The sequence below is a fragment of the Rhodamnia argentea genome, chromosome 6 (assembly GCF_020921035.1).
Source record: "Rhodamnia argentea isolate NSW1041297 chromosome 6, ASM2092103v1, whole genome shotgun sequence".
Lineage (NCBI taxonomy): Eukaryota > Viridiplantae > Streptophyta > Magnoliopsida > Myrtales > Myrtaceae > Rhodamnia > Rhodamnia argentea.
This window is the reverse complement of record NC_063155.1, coordinates 17,162,216-17,180,552: the sequence shown is the minus strand read 5'-3', so window position 1 is coordinate 17,180,552 and position 18,337 is coordinate 17,162,216. Positions and strand designations below refer to the sequence as shown.

Below are 18,337 nucleotides of genomic sequence, written 5' to 3'. Positions count from 1 at the left end.
GGTAATAGATGGGCCTAGTACATTGAGATCCTCGGATCAGAAGCTTGGAAATTAAGGGAATTGTCACCTTATGAGGTATCCGGTAAAACAGGTATTCTCATATGCGATCCATGTGCAAGCTTCTCTAATATGGGAAAAAGAGAAGCTCTGACGCATGTTATTTACAGTCTTGCACGTCATGCATCATTTCCTTTGCATTCAAAAATGGGATTAAAACTCCCACCAAAACTCATATTTCATCCTTTGCATTTCCAAAATTTAGGTTTCAATTTTTATCTTTGAGCGAAACCTCTGCGAGCCTCCACTCAAAGAGGGGCAGCACATGACACCTAAATTTTGGATATTCAGTTTTAGTCGTTTATTTTGCATAAAAATTAGGACTAATTCTAGTTCTAAACAAAAATAATCAAATCAATTTTTTTATTTTTTTTTTTTTAGCACGCATGCATCACATCCGCATTAATTCTGAGTAACGGTGGATGGACTTAAATGAGTGATTTCTAAGTTTAATAGTATACATTAGACTTAGTAAATTGAAAATTGGTCTAAGCAGAGAATCGCATTGAGTTTTGCTCGGATCAACCGAAGTCCACATTTTATTATCATAAAAGGCAAGGAAAAGACATGGCTAGGTCATACGTGGCCAAGCATGCAATGCAAGTGAGGAAAGATATATTTTCATGGTCAAAAGAGGAAAGAATTAGAGCAAATTGGTTAAAGATTTGATTCTTGAAGCCCAATCTTCTTCTGCACGTGAAGGGAGGAAAAAAAAGATATGTGTTCACGCCCTAAAAGATTTGCCTGACGGAGATTATGTTTCTGACCATGCAAGGGTGTGATATTCATTGAAAAATATATCTTTATGTGAAGAAAGGAATTTTGGTCAAGAAAAAAAAAAGAAAAAGAAAAATTGTGATATTCTTTGAAGAAGCCCTAGCAATCCACTATATAAAGACACATCACACACGCATTCTGGGGGGACGGTCATAGAAAAAATACACGTGAGCTTAGAGAGGCAAAAGGCAAGAGGTGTTCGGTCGAAGCAAGCTTTGGTCGAAAATCTTCCCCCCGCGGCATATCATCCCGACGTCGTCTTGTCGTCCGACATCCACCGAGATGCTGCCACCTTCTGCCATCCAGCACAGCGTCCTAGCTCCATCGTCCAGCCTTGCGTCATCCCAACTTAGCTCGTGCAGCCTTGTCAACATCTAAGGTTCATCAGCACGCTCGAAGTCGTCAACACCCTGTTGTCCAGCCCCTGTTCACACTCAAATCAGCCTTATTTGAGTGGTAAAACAGCTCGTTCTTTTGTCGTTATTTGAGTCTAACAAAGCTACGTCTGGTGGTGGAGTCTTGGCTATTTAGGAGCTTGATTTGCTGAAAATTTGAGCTAAAAAGCGGCTATTTTGGACGGATTACGCAGCGCAGATTTTTCGCTTGGAAAAGGTAACATGTTGCAACTTTAGATTGTGGATTTATGCTTATTCAGTTGATAACTTGCACTTAAACTATTGTATCTTGCTAAACGTGCATCAATTTGTAATTAAAAGTTGATAGAGCAAACCCTTTCGATCATAAAAGAATGAACTTTTAATTGACTGTCAAAGGACTTTTGAGACGTTGCTTTGCTGCATCACCTTCAATCAACCTTGGCTTTTGCATTTTATGTCCTTATGCACATTTATTTGTTCATGTGATTGATTGTTTGTTAAAATTTGCATTTAAATAAACAATCTTGCTCATAACACATGCTCCCTCTTTGTGCCTTGTCCTTCGGAAAACGTACATTAAAGGGAATATATGACTTCGATCTCGAAGTACGACCGTGCCCGTACGTGTGAATTAGATATCAAATCCTCGATCTCGAGGAGCGGATCGCTAATTCCTAAATAGAATTTCAAGGTTTGCCCTATGTATATAGGGACGACGGTAATTTTATAATATATTCATTTGCTAACCCTAATCTCGGGGGATGTTGTGAATAAAAATCGGAATTTCGGATTTAAAGGTGCTTTATGGGCAATATTGTTTATTTTTGTTCAAATTTCATTATTTTCATGGTTTAAATAAATTCCTAAAAAATCCCAAAAAAGATGTCACGTTTTCTTAAGCTAAATCGCATTTCTCTTTTTGCATGAAAATAACTCTAATAAAATTAGGACTTTGAGAAATCAATTTCTTAAGTTAAATTAGATGTTACTTCACGTTAGGGTAGTTTTTACCTTTATTTTTTCATGAATCCGAAAATACACAAAAATATACCAAAAAAATAACATCCACATTGCATAGCATTATAGTTTAGTTTCATTATTATATTTTCCTTGTCATGCATATTTGCCACGTCATTATGCCACGTCACGTATTTTTGCCATGTCATTACATCTCACATGTCATATATGTAGATTGCATTAGCATTGCATTTAATAAAAGAAAACCCCAAAAAAATTAATTCAAATCATCAAACTAAGGATTTTTTCATGAAAATCGGATACCGAAAGGGCATTAATTGAAAAGTTAATGTGACCAAGTCCCCGAATCCATTTAATCTCTGGTTCGTATGAAATAAAGTATTTTCTCCCGAATACTTTATTTAGGTTTCTAATCTACCTACTATAAAAGATTAGTGGCGGCTCCAATTTAAAATCTTGGCGTGTAATTGAACCTAAGTTGCGATTCGGTAGGACTTGGGAGAGTCCGAATTAGGTTAGTTAATCTAATTAACCTAAAAATCCGTTAACCTAAAAAAAACTAATTTTTAGGTCGCGACAGCTGCCATTGATTGTTTACCGTTTAATGTTGGTGAAAATTTTGATTTTAATTTTTTTATAAATACTGCATGTATTCTGCAAACAAAACCAGTTCCGATAAATACTCTTAAACGGGAAATTTTTGGGCTTTAAAAAAAAGCAAAAAATATTTGAAATTTTTTTTACGAATTTGCGACATTTGGAATAAGCTTTGGTAAACTTATTCTTATATGGGTATCACATGTCATTGGATGGGTGACGATTGGAATGTTCAAAAAAGAGTAATTGCATTTCGAGTTTTTGATGATAGGCATACAGTCAATAATATTTATAGAGTAATTATGCAAATTTTAGAAGAATATAATTTGATTAATAAAATTTTTTTAGTTGGTTTTGATAATGTCGTGGCAAATACCGCTTCCATTTCTGATTTAGAAAATATTTGTAACCCACTTTTGGTAGATAATTTTTTCACATTAGATGTGCTTGCCATGTTTTAAATTTATGTGTACAAGATGGTTTATGAACTCTTGATACTTTTCTCAACCCAATAAAGAAATCAATTCAATTTTTATGGAAATATCCACAAATTATGAAAAAATGGAGTAGATTTTGTAATGCAAATAGAAGAACACCTAAAAAATTTTCAAAAGATGTTCCGATTCGTTGGAATTCTACCTATGAGTTGCTTAATCAAATTTTTACTTATAAAGATTTATTATGTGCGTTTATTTCGAATAATGTTTTCGAAATTAATTTATTCCCACAAGATTGAGATATTTGCAAAAAAAAAAAAAAAATAGATTTTTAAAATTTTTCTAACGATGCAACTTATAGTTTATCTGGTGTTTATTATCCTATTAGACATTTATTTTTAATAGAGTGTATTAATATTACTGGTGTTTTTGAAGAATATGAAAAAGATGGTCAATTAGCTTCGACTATTATAGCAATACGAGAAAAATAGTTGCTTTATTATACCGAAATTCCTCTTATTTATTTGATTGCTTTTGTTTTCAATTCACGTATGAAATTAGATGGTTTAGGTGATTATCTAAATAGCTATTATGAATGTTTACATTTGAATGAAACTGTAAATGTTGTAATTATACAAGTAGCGGTTAAAGATGCAATAGTATAATTGTATAGTGAATTTTGTAGTACATATGGTTTAGGTGATAGTGGATCTTCCCAACCTAGTGACGTACAAAGCGGGGAGAATAGTAGAATTAGTAGATGGTACAAAATGCTGATAAGTAAGCAAAAAAGACAAAATGGAGCAATAGGTAATATTTCTGAAATAGAGACCTATTTAATCATTTCTTTTGAGTTTGGTGAGTCCGAAGGCACAGACTTTTCAATTCCAGAGTGGTGGAAGAGGTATTCAACTTAATTCCCAACCCTCGCTCTCATCGCAAAACAGATTTTAGCAACTCCTTATTCAATAGTTGCGGTTAAACAAGCATTTAGTACCGAATGATTAATTTTGGACGACCGACGTTCAAGATTACATCCGAATTCGGTGGAGGCTCAAGCTTGTCTCGATGATTGGACAAAGGCTCAATTTCGATAACAAGAGATGGATCGCAACGCAGAAGCTGAATTCTTCGATGATGATGATGGAAATACCACCGCTACGACTATCGGAACAGGTAGCGACAATTGACGATGATGTAAGTTGGGATTATTAAAGGTAAAAGAACCACATGAGTTTTGATTCTTCTATCCCAAAAAATATATATAGGCTTTTAATGATAATTCATTAAGTTCAAGCCTCTTCCCCCTCCTCCCCCCCCCTCAAAATTTGATTACAATGTACAATTTGATGATAATTTATATTTGATAATTTATTATTTTTTATTTCATAATTTATTATTTAAAAATTAAATATAAAACTCGGAACCAGAATCGGCCTTTGAACCGAGATCGCCCCTTAAGTGGCCGGTTCCGGTTTAAGGGTGGCCACGAACCGGAACCGCCGGCTCCGAACCGTGGCCACCTCTACCTGCGGCTCCATCCCTCTCTTCCATTGTACGATGAGATCTCATAAAGCTTTCGAACATATTATTCGACATTCCTTTTACCCTCTATCTTATATAGCATGGTTTCCATTATTAGATCATCTTTGCCATATGTCGAAGGTTTTTCCTATTAGTCTTGCTGAGCACTGGATTGTTTAACTAGATGTTAACACCACGACTGTTTGTTTGACAAAAGTTTCCAAACAATATCTCCTTAAACTAAATAGCTACTGTTGTTTAATAGATTGGCGTAACTTCGTAATATTGGGACAAAAAGCCCTACATATATTGTACTTTTGCCAACTAAGTCTCGTGTCTTATCACGTTTTGCCAATTGAGTCTATTGGCCAATTTTGGCATGAAATTGCCAATGTGGACGCTGGACGTCCTATGTGGCACGACTAGCGTTGATGTTGACAATTTTTAATAATTTTTTAAATATATTTATTTAGTTATTTCCCTTTTTTTTCTTCAACTTTCCTTCTTTACTTTTTTTGTTTTTGTTTTTCCCTCCGCTAGCCATTGTCGGGGCTTGTTCGATGGTGGAGGTCGTCGGCCTTAGGTGTGGCTGCCCTCATCCAATCCGGCGAAAAGGGAATGAAAAGAAAAGAAAGGGAAAAAGAAAAAGTAAAGAAAGAACACAGAAGAAAAGAAAAAAGAAAAAAAAAGTAATGAAATTTTTTAAAAAAATTAAAATATCATTAAATATTATCCATGTAAGATGTTCACTTTGGTAATTTCAGACTAGAATTGACTGAATGGACTCAATTGATAAAGCGTAAAAATATTTAGGATTCAATTGATGAAATTAAAAGATTTAAAATTGAATTGATCCGTACAATAAGTTTATGATTCATTAGACAATTTTCCATCATGATACTGGAGAACATAAATTGGCACTTTACGCTACAACAATGTCTTGGAACGAAAAAATCGAACTCCGATAATTAATTTACCAAGTGATATATGATGAATAGTGACGTCACTTTTTCATATTAATTTTTCAGGACGATAAGAAAATGCGTTGTTCACCTCCCCCTCCCGGTCTCTTTTTCCATGGGAGCCGCCTGAGTCGGTCAACTTTGGAATCTGCTAATCGTTTGATTTGATGTCTCGATCTGGGACGTAGGAATGTCATAGTCGCGTACTGGGTCTTCGCTTCATCGCTAATAGGTGCAATGTAGAGATTTGTCTTGCTTTGCGGCTTTTGGATAAAATCATTCAGAAGTTCCTCCAGCCAGCTCATCAATCTTGCATGGTCAAATCTCTAAAAATGGAAACAGTTTGATCCGGTCAAACGACACTGCTACCCTCCAAAATTCGAATGACCAGACACGAACTGACCGATTCAACCGATCAAAACCGGCAACTTTCGGATCACCATGACCCGGCTGGCGGCCGGTTCATGCTGGCTGTTCGATGTCCGCCCTCGGAAGGAGGGAAGTTATAAAGTTCGAAACTCGGAATAAGCCAAAACAAAAAGGCACGAGTGCTCGTGCTTGATGATTTCAAGCATTCCCAAGCGTAGGTCTGAAGATCAAACTGCTATTGCCAAATAGGAAGGCCAGCCATACAATCGACCCCCAGTCGACCCGCGACATCGGAAGACTGAAACAGACTATACAGTTCTCGTACTTAGTCAACCGCTAAATGGTGTTCGAAGTACATGTTTTGGTCCCTATACAGGGATGAATACGGTAACAAAGTCCTTGTTCGGGGACCAATATGAAATTGAACAACTACAGAACACTCGAAAGTACGAGGACGAAAGGTATACTTCTCTTAAAAGAATCGAGATGTGCGAAAAAAACGACGCAGATATCCTTTGAAGTTCGAAAAATGGTTGAAACTAGAGAGCTACTGTCAAACTGGTTTAGATACAAAAGCTCTTTTGAAGAGCCAGCCAATCTACATACTCTAAGAGACAAACCGACATTCCACAGACAAGAAACAGTGCCCAACCAAGATCGACGCGATGCACTCTCTGTAGGGGCTTCCAAACAGAATACCTTAAGGAGAAATCTAAGAAGCAAACAAGAAAAATCTCTGGACTTGCACGGCAATTAGCATGTGTTGATTGATATACAGATTGTACAAAAACTTACACGAATAATGAGCGCCACCCCGCGTCCATGCATTCGAAAGACGGCGATTGCTGGCGCAAAAAGGCTTCCTCTTTGCCAATGGAATCTAACTTAAGTGTAAATACATGCAAGGTCATACCGAGGTTACTACCTCGTGGGCTTGAAGTTGAATAAGTACTTGAAGGAAACCTCCTAATCCATATCACACCTTCCCGAATTTCGGAGGCTGTTTAAAACAAAGTCAGACAAAGAGTCAGATGTTGTGATGTCTTAGTCGTGGTGTTTTTACGAGTAGACAATGAAGAAGAAACTGCAAACGTTTTTACCTTCTTAAGAGTTACTTTGCTCGAGGATGCCTTGTTGTCAAGTGGTTTCAGTATCTCAAAAGAGCACAGTAAAGACTCGTCGACGCTTAGCAAAGCACCTGCATTGTCAAACTCCCCGCCATAGTTCGGAGCCGAAAATATTGTCACCAGCCTTCGCTTAGCAAAGAACTCATATCCATCCTCCACCACCTGCAATTGAATTCAAGAATTCACAAATCTGTCGAACAATATCTAGCACTTGCAAGCTGAAAGGTTCTCCATACATATGGATTTAGAAAGCTGCCACTAGGTACGAGGGATCAAACTTGAAAGGTAACCAGTATCAATTTACACATCGGTTGGCATTGTTACTCACGTCAATTTTTTTCCTTTAATGACTATGACTGACATCATTTAAGATGTTAGTTGCTGAGCAAAAATCGGCTTACTTGGTGTCCTCGGCAGATAAGGTCAAGGTCATTCTTGTCCAAGAAGTCAGCAACCCGATCAGCCCCAAAAGTACATGAGACTCCGCGGTCACTATCTGTCCATCCTGCAGTGCTGGGATTAGGGTCAGACCAAAGAAGATCGCAGAGGAGGCCAGCGTCCGGAATTTCAGTAGGCCTCTCGATTTCTTTTATTTGATCCAAATTTTGCAACTCCGGAGAGAGACCCCCGTGCATGCAAAGTATCTTCTCATCGATGAGCGCGGCTACGGGCAAACAGTTGAAGCAGTCAGTGAACATTTTCCAGAGCCTAACATTAAACCTCCTCTTGCACTCATCGTAGAACCCGTATATACGATTAATCTTCGCATCCTCGTGGTTTCCCCGCAAGAGGAAGATTTTATCCGGGTACAATATCTTGTAAGCTAGAAGCAAACATATCGTCTCCAGACTCTGTTTGCCACGATCAACATAGTCTCCAAGGAAGAGATAGTTTGAGGCAGGAGGATAGCCTCCGTACTCGAATAACCTCAACAAATCTTGGTACTGTCCGTGTATATCACCTGTATGAGGATAGCAGCATTAGGCATACCGGCAAACAAAGAGCAGTGGTGGTCATACTAAAACAACCAATTGCATATCCCAAAGCATGTTCTGGTTGATTGCTTCCTTTAACAAACTACAAGAGAAGCTACAATTTGCAAACGGATGAGTCACTGTCTGTTTGTCAAAATTATATCAAATGCATTATACAGGATCCCACCAAAACTTGCACGCATTTCATACCATAAAATGGGATTAACCTAAGACAGACGATTTCCTCCGGTACAAGAGAATGCGCCGCAGCTTGGAACATGAAACAAAGGAAAGATAACAGGCCTCGCCGACTCTTCAACTAAATCCCATTTTCCATTTCCTAATCATTCATATTGAGAAAACCCAAAGCTCCACTGAAACAAGTAATACCTAGACAGAGCCAATTTTTCTCAAACCCAATCCCAAATGAGGACATGAACCAGAACAATCCTCCTATGAAACCAGACCCATCGCCCTCTCAGACAAAAGGGTCATCCTAAATTCAAGCTAAACGACCTACACTCGATCAAATTCATCCTATAATCCTGTCCTTAGAAGTGCCCAATAAGCAAAATTAACGGAACAAAAACACACAGACACAAACAGAACATAGAAATGATTCTTCGTTATACAGGGAACAGAGAGGAAGAAAGAGAGACAAACCACAGATGCGAATTGGGGCATGGACCTCGAGGAGATTGGGCTGGGACAAGAAGATTTGACGCGCGTTGATGCACAGCTGTCGGATCTCGGCCTCGGACAATTGAACTTGCTTCCCTCCTTTGCCTTCTAACAATCTCCTTATTATGTCCTCCAACACCCCCCTGTCCATCATCCCTTCCATCGTCATCTTCATCATCTTTCTTCACCTATCCTATCCACACCCTAAAGATAAAACATCCAAACAAAGATCGAAATTCGGGGTCACAGAAAGACAGAGAAATAAGAACGGATCGATTATTGAGTTTCTTGAAGGGGGATGAGGAGGTATGCTTTCGGGCATCAATAAATTGAGAGAAATGGATCGCAAGTTGAAAACTTTATGGAGAGAGACCGAGCGAGACAGGGAGACAGACAGAGAGACAGAGGAGGGAGAGAAAGAGACAGAAGGTGGATAATACAAAGTGAAAGAGGGTCGACACGAATTGACGAATTTATCCATTTGGATCATAGCAAACGATTTGGCGACAGAAAAAATTTGAAGGGCACCATGGGGATCGATGTAAAACCGTACAAACATCATAACATGTGTCTTTCGGACATGTACCTCATTCATCTTCACGCCAACAACAGTCTTTTTCCTCTCGTCAATAATCTTTTTCTTTTTCTGAACGTGTATGGAAAAACTTGAATCTTTATGTGAAAATACATAAAAAAAAGAGCAATGGAAAACCAGCGGCATCGGCATCGGCAGTTCCCACCACCGCGATGACCGCAGCTCGGCGTTCGATGGTCACCGTGAACATGCACTTACAATCACAGTTCAATTCGTCTAGACGAAAGTATAAAGCTCGTAACGAAAGAAAGTCGAGATTAATTTGAAATTAGAAGTGGCATTATAAATTACAAATCGGAAAATTGAGAAAAAAAAAATATGGGTGTGTAACCAATGCTAATGACTTGTAAAAATTTGACAAAAAGTTTCGATTGGCTCGATTCGATTATAATGTCATGCCAAGTGGATAAAAAATACATATGTTTCAGCAAAAGGATGGTGTACGTTTGAAACCTTCAAGAAAAGGCTACTATTATGCGCGTAATTTTGTGCCAATTGAGGTCCATAGTCTCCACGAGGTCTTGAGGAAGAACTCGTCTAAAAAGTACCAAATAAAGGGACAAATCAAAAGGAGAAGACTCAAAAAAAAAAAAAAAAAATTCAAAGGGAAAGAGCAATATTGTCAATTCCCCCACACCCGAAATAGGGAGAAGTGTCAAAAAAGTCCTAAATTTATTGTATTAGTGCCAATTCAGTCCTAAACCTTTTTTTATGCCAATTCAGTCTTAAACCTTTTGCATTAGTGCCAATTAAGTCATAAATCTTTTATTTGTGCTAATTTAATCCTAAACCTTCTGTATTATTGCCAATTCAATCTTAAATTTTTTATATTTATATCAATTCAGTTAATCCAAACAATTTTGACCTAATATCACCGACGTGGACATCGATTGTCCTACATGGTACGACTAGCGCTAATTTGGATATATTTTTAATATTATTTTAATATTTTAAATAATTTTTAAGCATTTTTTGGTTTTTTTAAAAATTATTTAAAATATAAAAAAAAATATTTCAAAATATCCACGTTAGTGCCAACCATGCCACGTAGGATAATTGACGTCCATGCTAGTGATTTCTAATCAAAATTGATCGAATTGACACAATTGGCATAAATGCAAAATTTTTAGGACTAAATCGACACTATTGTAAAAAGTTTAGGATTGAATTGGCACTAATAAAAGTTTTAGGACTTAATTGGTATTAATACAAAAGGTTTAAGACTGAATTGACATAAAAAAACGATTTATGACTAAATTGACATTAATGCATTAGGTTTAAGACTTTTTTTTGACACTTTCCCCCCCAAACACAAGCTGGTTACATTATAATCACGTAATTAAGCGACTTGAGATTATATTTAATACTCCCGCTCGCGTGTAAGCCAATACTTATACGTGTAGCGGCCCGAGTAAGATGTCGTGAAATGGGCGAGGCTTTTGCTTTTGTGCGAGCCGGTTGGTGTCGATCCCACCCCACCACGAGCAATGAGCTTGAGAGGTAAGCGTCGGGATTTGGAATCTTGGACACGTGCTATCGTACCATGTTCAGAAGGTCAATTCGAAAAGTTTAAGCTGTTAAATAGAGAACGGTAATGTATATGTAAGGTGCATTATAGCGATGTATCTAAACAATTCGGAGTTGTATTTGACAATGTCGAGATGAACTCTTGTCCCGAGGGAGACAAATTTTTAACACAATAAACCTAATTCGATGCCGACTCGATGTGATGATGATGATGATAATGAGAAGATTCGAAACTAATTATCTCAATTATGGGGACACGAAAGGAATCGTTTAGTCCTTTAAAAGAACAAAGAGGAGGAGGTCGCCAATTATGTTGGGGGATAAAAGAGGAGTGTCCGACGCGAACAACGCGCAATCCAAGGCTACGCAATGCACGAAATGACTAGGAGACAAGCGCGAAATGGCCTTCCCGAGAAGAGAAAATGGACGTAAATTGAAAAGGACGTTCCACGGTTTTTGCGAGCAATCCCATCTCTTTTTATCAAGTCTCTTTCTATTGACTCCATTCTTGTCCACCTAGGTAAATCATGTGTCTGTGGTTTGTAATTTTGAATCTAGCTAACGCCGAACAAACTCTTTTGAGATCATACGATCTCATGACATGTAGATTTACATTTCAATTAGTTAAAAATTGATGTTTTAAGAAAGGTGGTGCACTAAATACGTGTCCACCTAATGAATGCCTATAAACAACTCATCATGTTACTAGCCACCATGAACGATAACAAACTCGATGGTTTCCGAATGTGATCATCGGATTATCGGTTTGACTTGGATAGTGAGCTTATATTCCTCGTATAGAGCCGAAGTTCGAATTGTAAAATGGAAAGATTTTTACAAGTTAGATCTTTCGTCACCACTTTGTGGAAAATCGTTAGGTTTCTAGGACTTCAAAATGGTGCATCTGAAGGCTTCATGAAGCTTGTCTTGGAAGCGGACTCTACGAGCTTTTGCTCGCTTTTTGGGATCACGTGATCCTTCTGATTATGCTGTCGACTACTTGTGTCTCTCTATAGGAGTTAACACTTGCAAATAGTTCGTACTAACAAGAAAATGCGACGATTATGCTGATTAATTCGTCAATTGGGCCTTTTTTCACATCGATAATGTGCATAGATGGGTCATATAGGATAGGCCACCAACGAAATTAGCTCCCCTTCTCAAAGTTGCGATGTACTACTTGGCGTCTTTGATCCAGATTAGAGGTGTCAAATAAGTGGTCGGATTTTGGTCGGATTGAATATAGTCTAACACATATTGATTCATTTAACCTATTTTAATCCATTGTCATGTAGTACAAATTTAACGAATCATACCCAATCCAATCCATACCGGACTCGATTCGTGTAACTTAAATACTTTTATATTTAACTAAATCACGAAATACAAAAAAAAAATAAATAAATAAATCATGGAATATTTGTGTCTAATAATTTGTTAAAAAAAATTGATATTACTAAAATACTTTCATGCAACTGATTTATTTTTAAAAATAAAACTATATTTTTTTAAAATTATTTTTTTATATAATTTTTTTATTTAAAAAATATAATTTATTTATAAAAAAAATTCTTTATTTTCTATCTCCTTTTCCTTTTTCTTCCACCACCGGAGCTGACGACCCAATGGCCGTGGTGGGTGGAGGTCGGCGGTGGTGGCGGCCGGCAACATAGCACAACATTTTTTATTTTTATATTTATTTTTTTGTTTTACTTATAAAAAGTTAAAATTAAAAAAAGAAAGAAGATGAACTAAGGCTCCGTTTATTTCACAGAAAATGAGCGATTTGAAAAATATTTTTCTAAAAGTAATCGCTTATGTCACTTAAAAAAATGAATAAATGATTTTTTTTTCATCGCCTATGAAAGTAGCTAAGCATAGATTGTTATAGATGATGAAAACATTTTTTGTTGACTAATTTTTCTAAATGATATAAGCAATCATTTTTTGAAAAAATATTTTTCAAATAATTTATTTTTCGTGAAACAAACGGAGCCTAATATACTTGTGTAATCGTGTTGAGGCCCATTTACAAATGGATGCTTGGGAAGCTGTAAGCCACTGGCTGAAAATGGGTCAAAATTGGTTTATAAAATACCCAAATAAAATCCATATTGTTTGGGCTTTTCTTTTTCAAAACCCATAGATAACCCATATCTTAATTCTACTGTGACCCATATTTGACCTACTTTCATAAATATAGGTTAATACTCATATTGACAGCTCTAATTTAGGTATTACTTAGGGTCTTTGATCCTCTAAAGGAAAACGAAAAAATCGCAAAAAGTCATTAACATACTACTTTTAAGTAAGAAAATACTCTTTTGCAATAAGATTTTTCTTACATACGTTCTGTAATTATAGTGATGAAGATTGAAAATTAAGAATATAATAAATTATATCGATGGAAAACAGCTTTGCAATTTATTGTATTAAAAAATTTAATTAGTAAAATTATTTGGCGATTTTCTTTGCGTTATAATTATTGCTCACGATTTTTTATTAATAAATGATAACGTGTAATGTACACCTATAATGGATAAAAAGGCCTAATCCAATCCCTCAATTTCCAAGGCCTCATGCTAAAAGTTAGGCCCGATAAAGAAAACGGGTCAACCCGAACATGGCCCAAAACCGAATAGGAGAGCCGAATCGGGTCTGCTAGCAAATTAAAGTTCTCCTCAAAACCCTAGCTCCATCTTTAGCTCCTCGCTCAATCTCACAAGCCGTCGCGCCGTCTCAGCAGAAGCAGAGAGCTCGCCGCTGCATCAACCATGGTCTCTCTCTCTCTCTCTCTCTCTCTCTCTCCGTGTTACATTCGCATGTCAGCTAATGGCGATCTCGTTCATGTTTTGTGAATGAAAATTCTTGCAGGGTATCGATCTGGTCGCAGGAGGTAAGAGGAAGAAAACCAAGCGTACGGCGCCGAAATCCGATGATATCTATCTCAAGCTTCTCGTCAAGGTCTGTCGAAGACTTCATAGTGCAGTTTTGTCTTCGTCTAATGTGCTTGTTTTGTGTGAAACCGTAACGTTCATCGTTAGGTTTCATTAGGGGCGGAGATTCAGCAGTAGTGCAATTGGGATTCTTTGCCGGAATTCTGAAAATTATGGAAATAAATGCATCTGCAAGTCGAGACATTTAGGGTATCATTAGTCATTGGTATCCTTTCGTGTTTTTGCATTCGCTCTATGTTGATTCGACCAAGTTTGATCTTTTTAAGTTTTACTATCTTTACAAACGCAGTTCGCTGTCTAGTGTCCATGGATATAGGTTGCAGATCTGACTATTGTGGAGAATTAAGGTTGAAATGTTATTTTCCTTTATCCGAATCAAATTATGTATTGTATAGTTAAATGATTTCGACTTTGCAAATCTGGACGGAGAAAAGGCGTGTATGGTTTGTTAATGATGACGGCGGACTCAAATATTTGATTGCCTTGGTGTCGAGAAATGGCACCATCTCTCTGGGCATAGGATCTTTTGCTATATTGTGTTGTAATGAGTCCAGTATAGTTTTATTATTTGTTCTCCTGAGGAGGCAAGCTCTCACTATTAAATTGTGAATCGAACAGCTCTACCGGTTCCTTGTTCGAAGAACTGGAAGCAAGTTCAATGCAGTGATTTTGAAGCGCTTGTTCATGAGCAAAGTGAACAAGGCCCCACTTTCCCTATCGAGGCTCATCCGTTATATGCAAGGAAAGGTTGTAAATCTCTCCTAGATTTTGCTCTATTAGGTTTCGCTCTGTTGTAGATTATGAACTCGAGTGGAGTTAAATGTTACGTTTGTTTCATCCACGATAATGTGTAATTTTTTTGTGACTTGCAGGACGATAAAATGGCTGTTGTTGTGGGCACTGTGACTGATGACATCAGGGTTTATGATGTGCCAGCTATGAAGGTTACTGCTCTTAGGTTTACAGAGACTGTGAGAGCAAGGATTGAAAAGGCAGGTGGTGAATGCTTGACATTTGATCAGCTTGCTCTGCGGGCTCCCCTTGGACAGAACACGGTACAAGTTTAGGCCCTTAATTGCCCTTGCTGATGTTGTTGTGATGGTACAGCAGCAGCCATTTACTTTCACCTAACAACGTGTTTGATCTTCTGTGACATATCAATCTCTTTTAGAAGGATCTTTTGCCAGGCCACATTTATTTGGCATCCTCCTCCACCCGCTTTAGCAGGATGTGTGATTTATGTCTTTGTCTATAAATTTATATTTGTGGGGAAAGTGCAGTCATTGTGTCTGAATAATTAGATTCAATTTCCCATTCAAGTTATGACCCCAAAAAAAAAAAAAAAAAAAAAAGATTTCCTATTCGAGTGAGGATGTTTGCAGCAAATATTGTGCCGAATCATCTTTTGAGTAATCCATGGCTCATATGAAATTTATGTCTTTGTCTATAAATTTATATTAGTTGTCAATGGATGCTCCCTGTTTCATTTGTAAAAGTATAATATGCCGAGATTGGATGGATAATTTTTTTATTTTTGGTGTTTCCAGGTTCTTCTCAGGGGTCCAAAGAATGCTCGGGAAGCAGTGAAGCACTTTGGCCCTGCTCCTGGTGTGCCTCACAGCCACACAAAACCATATGTGCGGTCTAAGGGAAGAAAGTTTGAGAGGGCTAGAGGAAAGAGGAACAGCAGGGGATTCAGAGTTTAAGTTCCATTTTGATACTTGTGAGCGGAAGATTCGTTTCAATTCGACTCTTTAAATTTTGGCTGGAGTTAGGAACATGTGACACTCCTTTTTGTATTGACTGTTGGGATATGCTTATTTCAACGGGGTCAGTTTTAGAAAGCTTCGTCTTCTTACGTCTTAATGAGAAATTGGTGTGTTTTAGAAGAAATTGGAACGTTGGTTCGTCTACTTTTTGTAGTGCGATGTTTGGCAGTCGTTAAATTTGATTCAAACTTCTTACTTCAGGTGAATGAGCTTGTGTGTAGCCTATTGTTTGTCAGTTGGTAGCTTGCCATAGGAGAAATCTCCAAAATGACGATCTGCTTACTGCTTGGATTCCCTTTATGGCGTCTGGAATGTATCTCCCGCGGAACATAGTATACAAGGGGAGTATGTGTCCGCAGCTACGCAATAATTTATGTTGAGATGTGAAGTGCACGGGGCACATTGACCTGCTGTGATGTCTAATCGAGAATTGTCCTGAAGATGGTTGGGAAAAAAGAGCTGCTTTGTCTGGCCAACCAAAAGGCCATTTCGTTTCACCATGCACAGGAGTCTTCCGAGCTAACTGGAGGTCTAAATTTCAGCAGCAAGAAATGGACGCCGGGAACTACATATTGCACTTGCCGGAAAGGAACCTGATTAGGATTCGAAATGTAAAACGGAAATCGTCGCAAGGTTTGGAAATACAATATAACAGAAAGGCTTGGAAATACAATATAACAGAAAGGCGTGGACAGCGTCCATCAGAACTTCTTGATGAAGTCGTGGATGTGAGAATTGATTTCCGCTGCCCTCTCTTGGTTGATGAAGTGGCCGGCGCCTTCCATCACCACGACGTCTTCCAGGAGCGGCACGTCCATCTTGAACCCGCCACCGTGCACATATTCCTTCACTCCTGGACTCGTGTACGTCATGTCCAAGTCCCCGACTATGAACTTCACTGGCACTTTCACTTGCACCCCGGTCCATGGCGCTGTTAGCTCCCAATTCCTGCACCAGCGGATCTCGCTCGTCAAGGTCTCAGGGGCAAAACCAAATTAGAATCGATATGACTCGACGCGTTCGACGTCCACCACCGATCAGTATATCTCGCAAATTTGATGAGGGCAAGGACCGTTGATTGAGAATACATGTTCATGACTCTTTTGCATAGATAAAGAAGCAGAGTAGTAATTCTAATGAGCCGCGAGAAAGTAAATATGATGTGCAACGTACAGATCCATGGCGCGGTAGTAGTTGAGGCCTCCGGTGAAACCCCTCTTTCCGAACTTGCTGGTGTAATAATCAAGGTCTTCCTCCGTAAGCCAAGAGGGTAAAGCAACCGGCTTGCCGGGACCGACGCCGACATCTTCTCCTTTAGGCCACATGGGCGGACCGGGTTTGCGCTCCGTGAGTATCTTCCTAAGCATGTTCCTCGCGCCGATGCGTTCGATCTCGGATTCAATGTCTCCGGGTTTCTACAAGAAAAAAAAATAAAAATGGAAAGATCAAACGTAGGTTGAATCCTCCCCCGAGCTAGAACAGGAGTTCAGATGAACAGCTGACCAAACACCTTTTGTCTTATAACTCATAAGATAATTTAGCCAGAAAATTGAGGAATTTCAGTTAAGAAACAAGAGTATTTCTTTTTTCGTGAGCTTCCAGCATTGTATTCTAACAGTTTTATCAGTTATTTCTGACAATACGCTTGAGATGTGAATCATTCAAGGCACATTAGCATGACGTACTTCTCTTGTTAGAACCGGGTTTGAAAGCAAACCCCTCCTCAGAATGATAGATGGGGCCATTCAGATGAGATTCAATTTAGATCCAACTTTCTATTCACTCGTGGGATCCAAGCGGTCCGGGAGGACCCCACAGCTCTTCTTTTTTCGAGAATCCATACAACAGTCTCCCGAGCACAGATTTAGATTTGGCCTCAATGGAAAACTAAAATAGAACACCTAACAATATATTCACGGACCAAGAACTACGAGATCGCCCTTCATCTCGATGATTGCTTTATACAAAATACGCGATGAAGATGTGTAAATCTACGATTGAGATTATACCGTCTATGACAATACCGTTAAGAAATCATTTTTTATTTCAAATATTTGCTCCAAAAATAACGTTTCAAATCCGGCCAAGAAAATCAAAGAAAATCTCAAAAGAAAGAAGAGCAAACCTGAAATCTGCAGATGTAGTAGTCATCGCCAAAAAGCGCGCGCATGGACTCGACGGGCTTCATCCTCGGGTGCCTCGGCCGGAACGGCACCGTCAAGCACACGTACGACCGCACCCGCTCGGGCCTAAACATGCACAGGTACCACCCGACGAGCGCCCCCAAGTCGTGACCCACCACGTGCACCTTCTCCTCCCCCAGCTCGTCCATCAGCGCCACCAGGTCCCCGACCACGTGGTGGCACGTGTAGCGCTCCGCCGGGGCGGGGGCCTCGGTGTCGCCGTAGCCGCGGAGGTCGGGGGCCACGGCCCGGTACCCCAGCGAGGCCAGCGCGTGGATCTGGCGGCGCCAGGCGTACCAGAGCTCCGGGAAGCCGTGGAGGAGGAGGACGGCCGGGCCGCCGCGGCCCTTCTCCGCCACGTGCATGGCGATGCCGTTGACGGACAGGGTCCTGTGCTCGATTCCTTCCATGGCTTTATGAAGAGGTTGGGCCGGTGGATGAGTTTC

The 18,337-nt window shown here is 39.0% G+C and overlaps 3 protein-coding genes across 3 annotated transcripts; 1 reads left to right on the top strand and 2 right to left on the bottom strand.

The window, feature by feature from the left end:
* Positions 1 to 6,569: 6,569 nt before the first annotated feature.
* LOC115751210 (serine/threonine-protein phosphatase PP1 isozyme 9) lies at positions 6,570 to 9,277 on the bottom strand. Its single transcript, XM_030688978.2, has 4 exons — positions 8,843 to 9,277; positions 7,607 to 8,166; positions 7,179 to 7,367; positions 6,570 to 7,078 (listed from the first exon to the last, which is right to left on the bottom strand). Exons 1-4 carry the CDS (start codon positions 9,036 to 9,038, stop codon positions 7,055 to 7,057), a joined length of 969 nt encoding a protein of 322 aa, XP_030544838.1. The 5' UTR covers positions 9,039 to 9,277; the 3' UTR covers positions 6,570 to 7,054.
* Positions 9,278 to 13,632: 4,355 nt separating this feature from the next.
* Positions 13,633 to 15,908, top strand: LOC115751213 (60S ribosomal protein L18-2). Its single transcript, XM_030688984.2, has 5 exons — positions 13,633 to 13,759; positions 13,857 to 13,946; positions 14,558 to 14,686; positions 14,812 to 14,994; positions 15,487 to 15,908. The coding sequence occupies exons 1-5, from the start codon at positions 13,757 to 13,759 to the stop codon at positions 15,643 to 15,645; spliced, it is 564 nt and encodes a 187-aa protein (XP_030544844.1). The 5' UTR covers positions 13,633 to 13,756; the 3' UTR covers positions 15,646 to 15,908.
* Positions 15,909 to 16,330: 422 nt separating this feature from the next.
* LOC115751211 (epoxide hydrolase A) lies at positions 16,331 to 18,337 on the bottom strand. Its single transcript, XM_030688979.2, has 3 exons — positions 17,834 to 18,337; positions 16,882 to 17,123; positions 16,331 to 16,656 (listed from the first exon to the last, which is right to left on the bottom strand). Exons 1-3 carry the CDS (start codon positions 18,299 to 18,301, stop codon positions 16,410 to 16,412), a joined length of 957 nt encoding a protein of 318 aa, XP_030544839.1. The 5' UTR covers positions 18,302 to 18,337; the 3' UTR covers positions 16,331 to 16,409.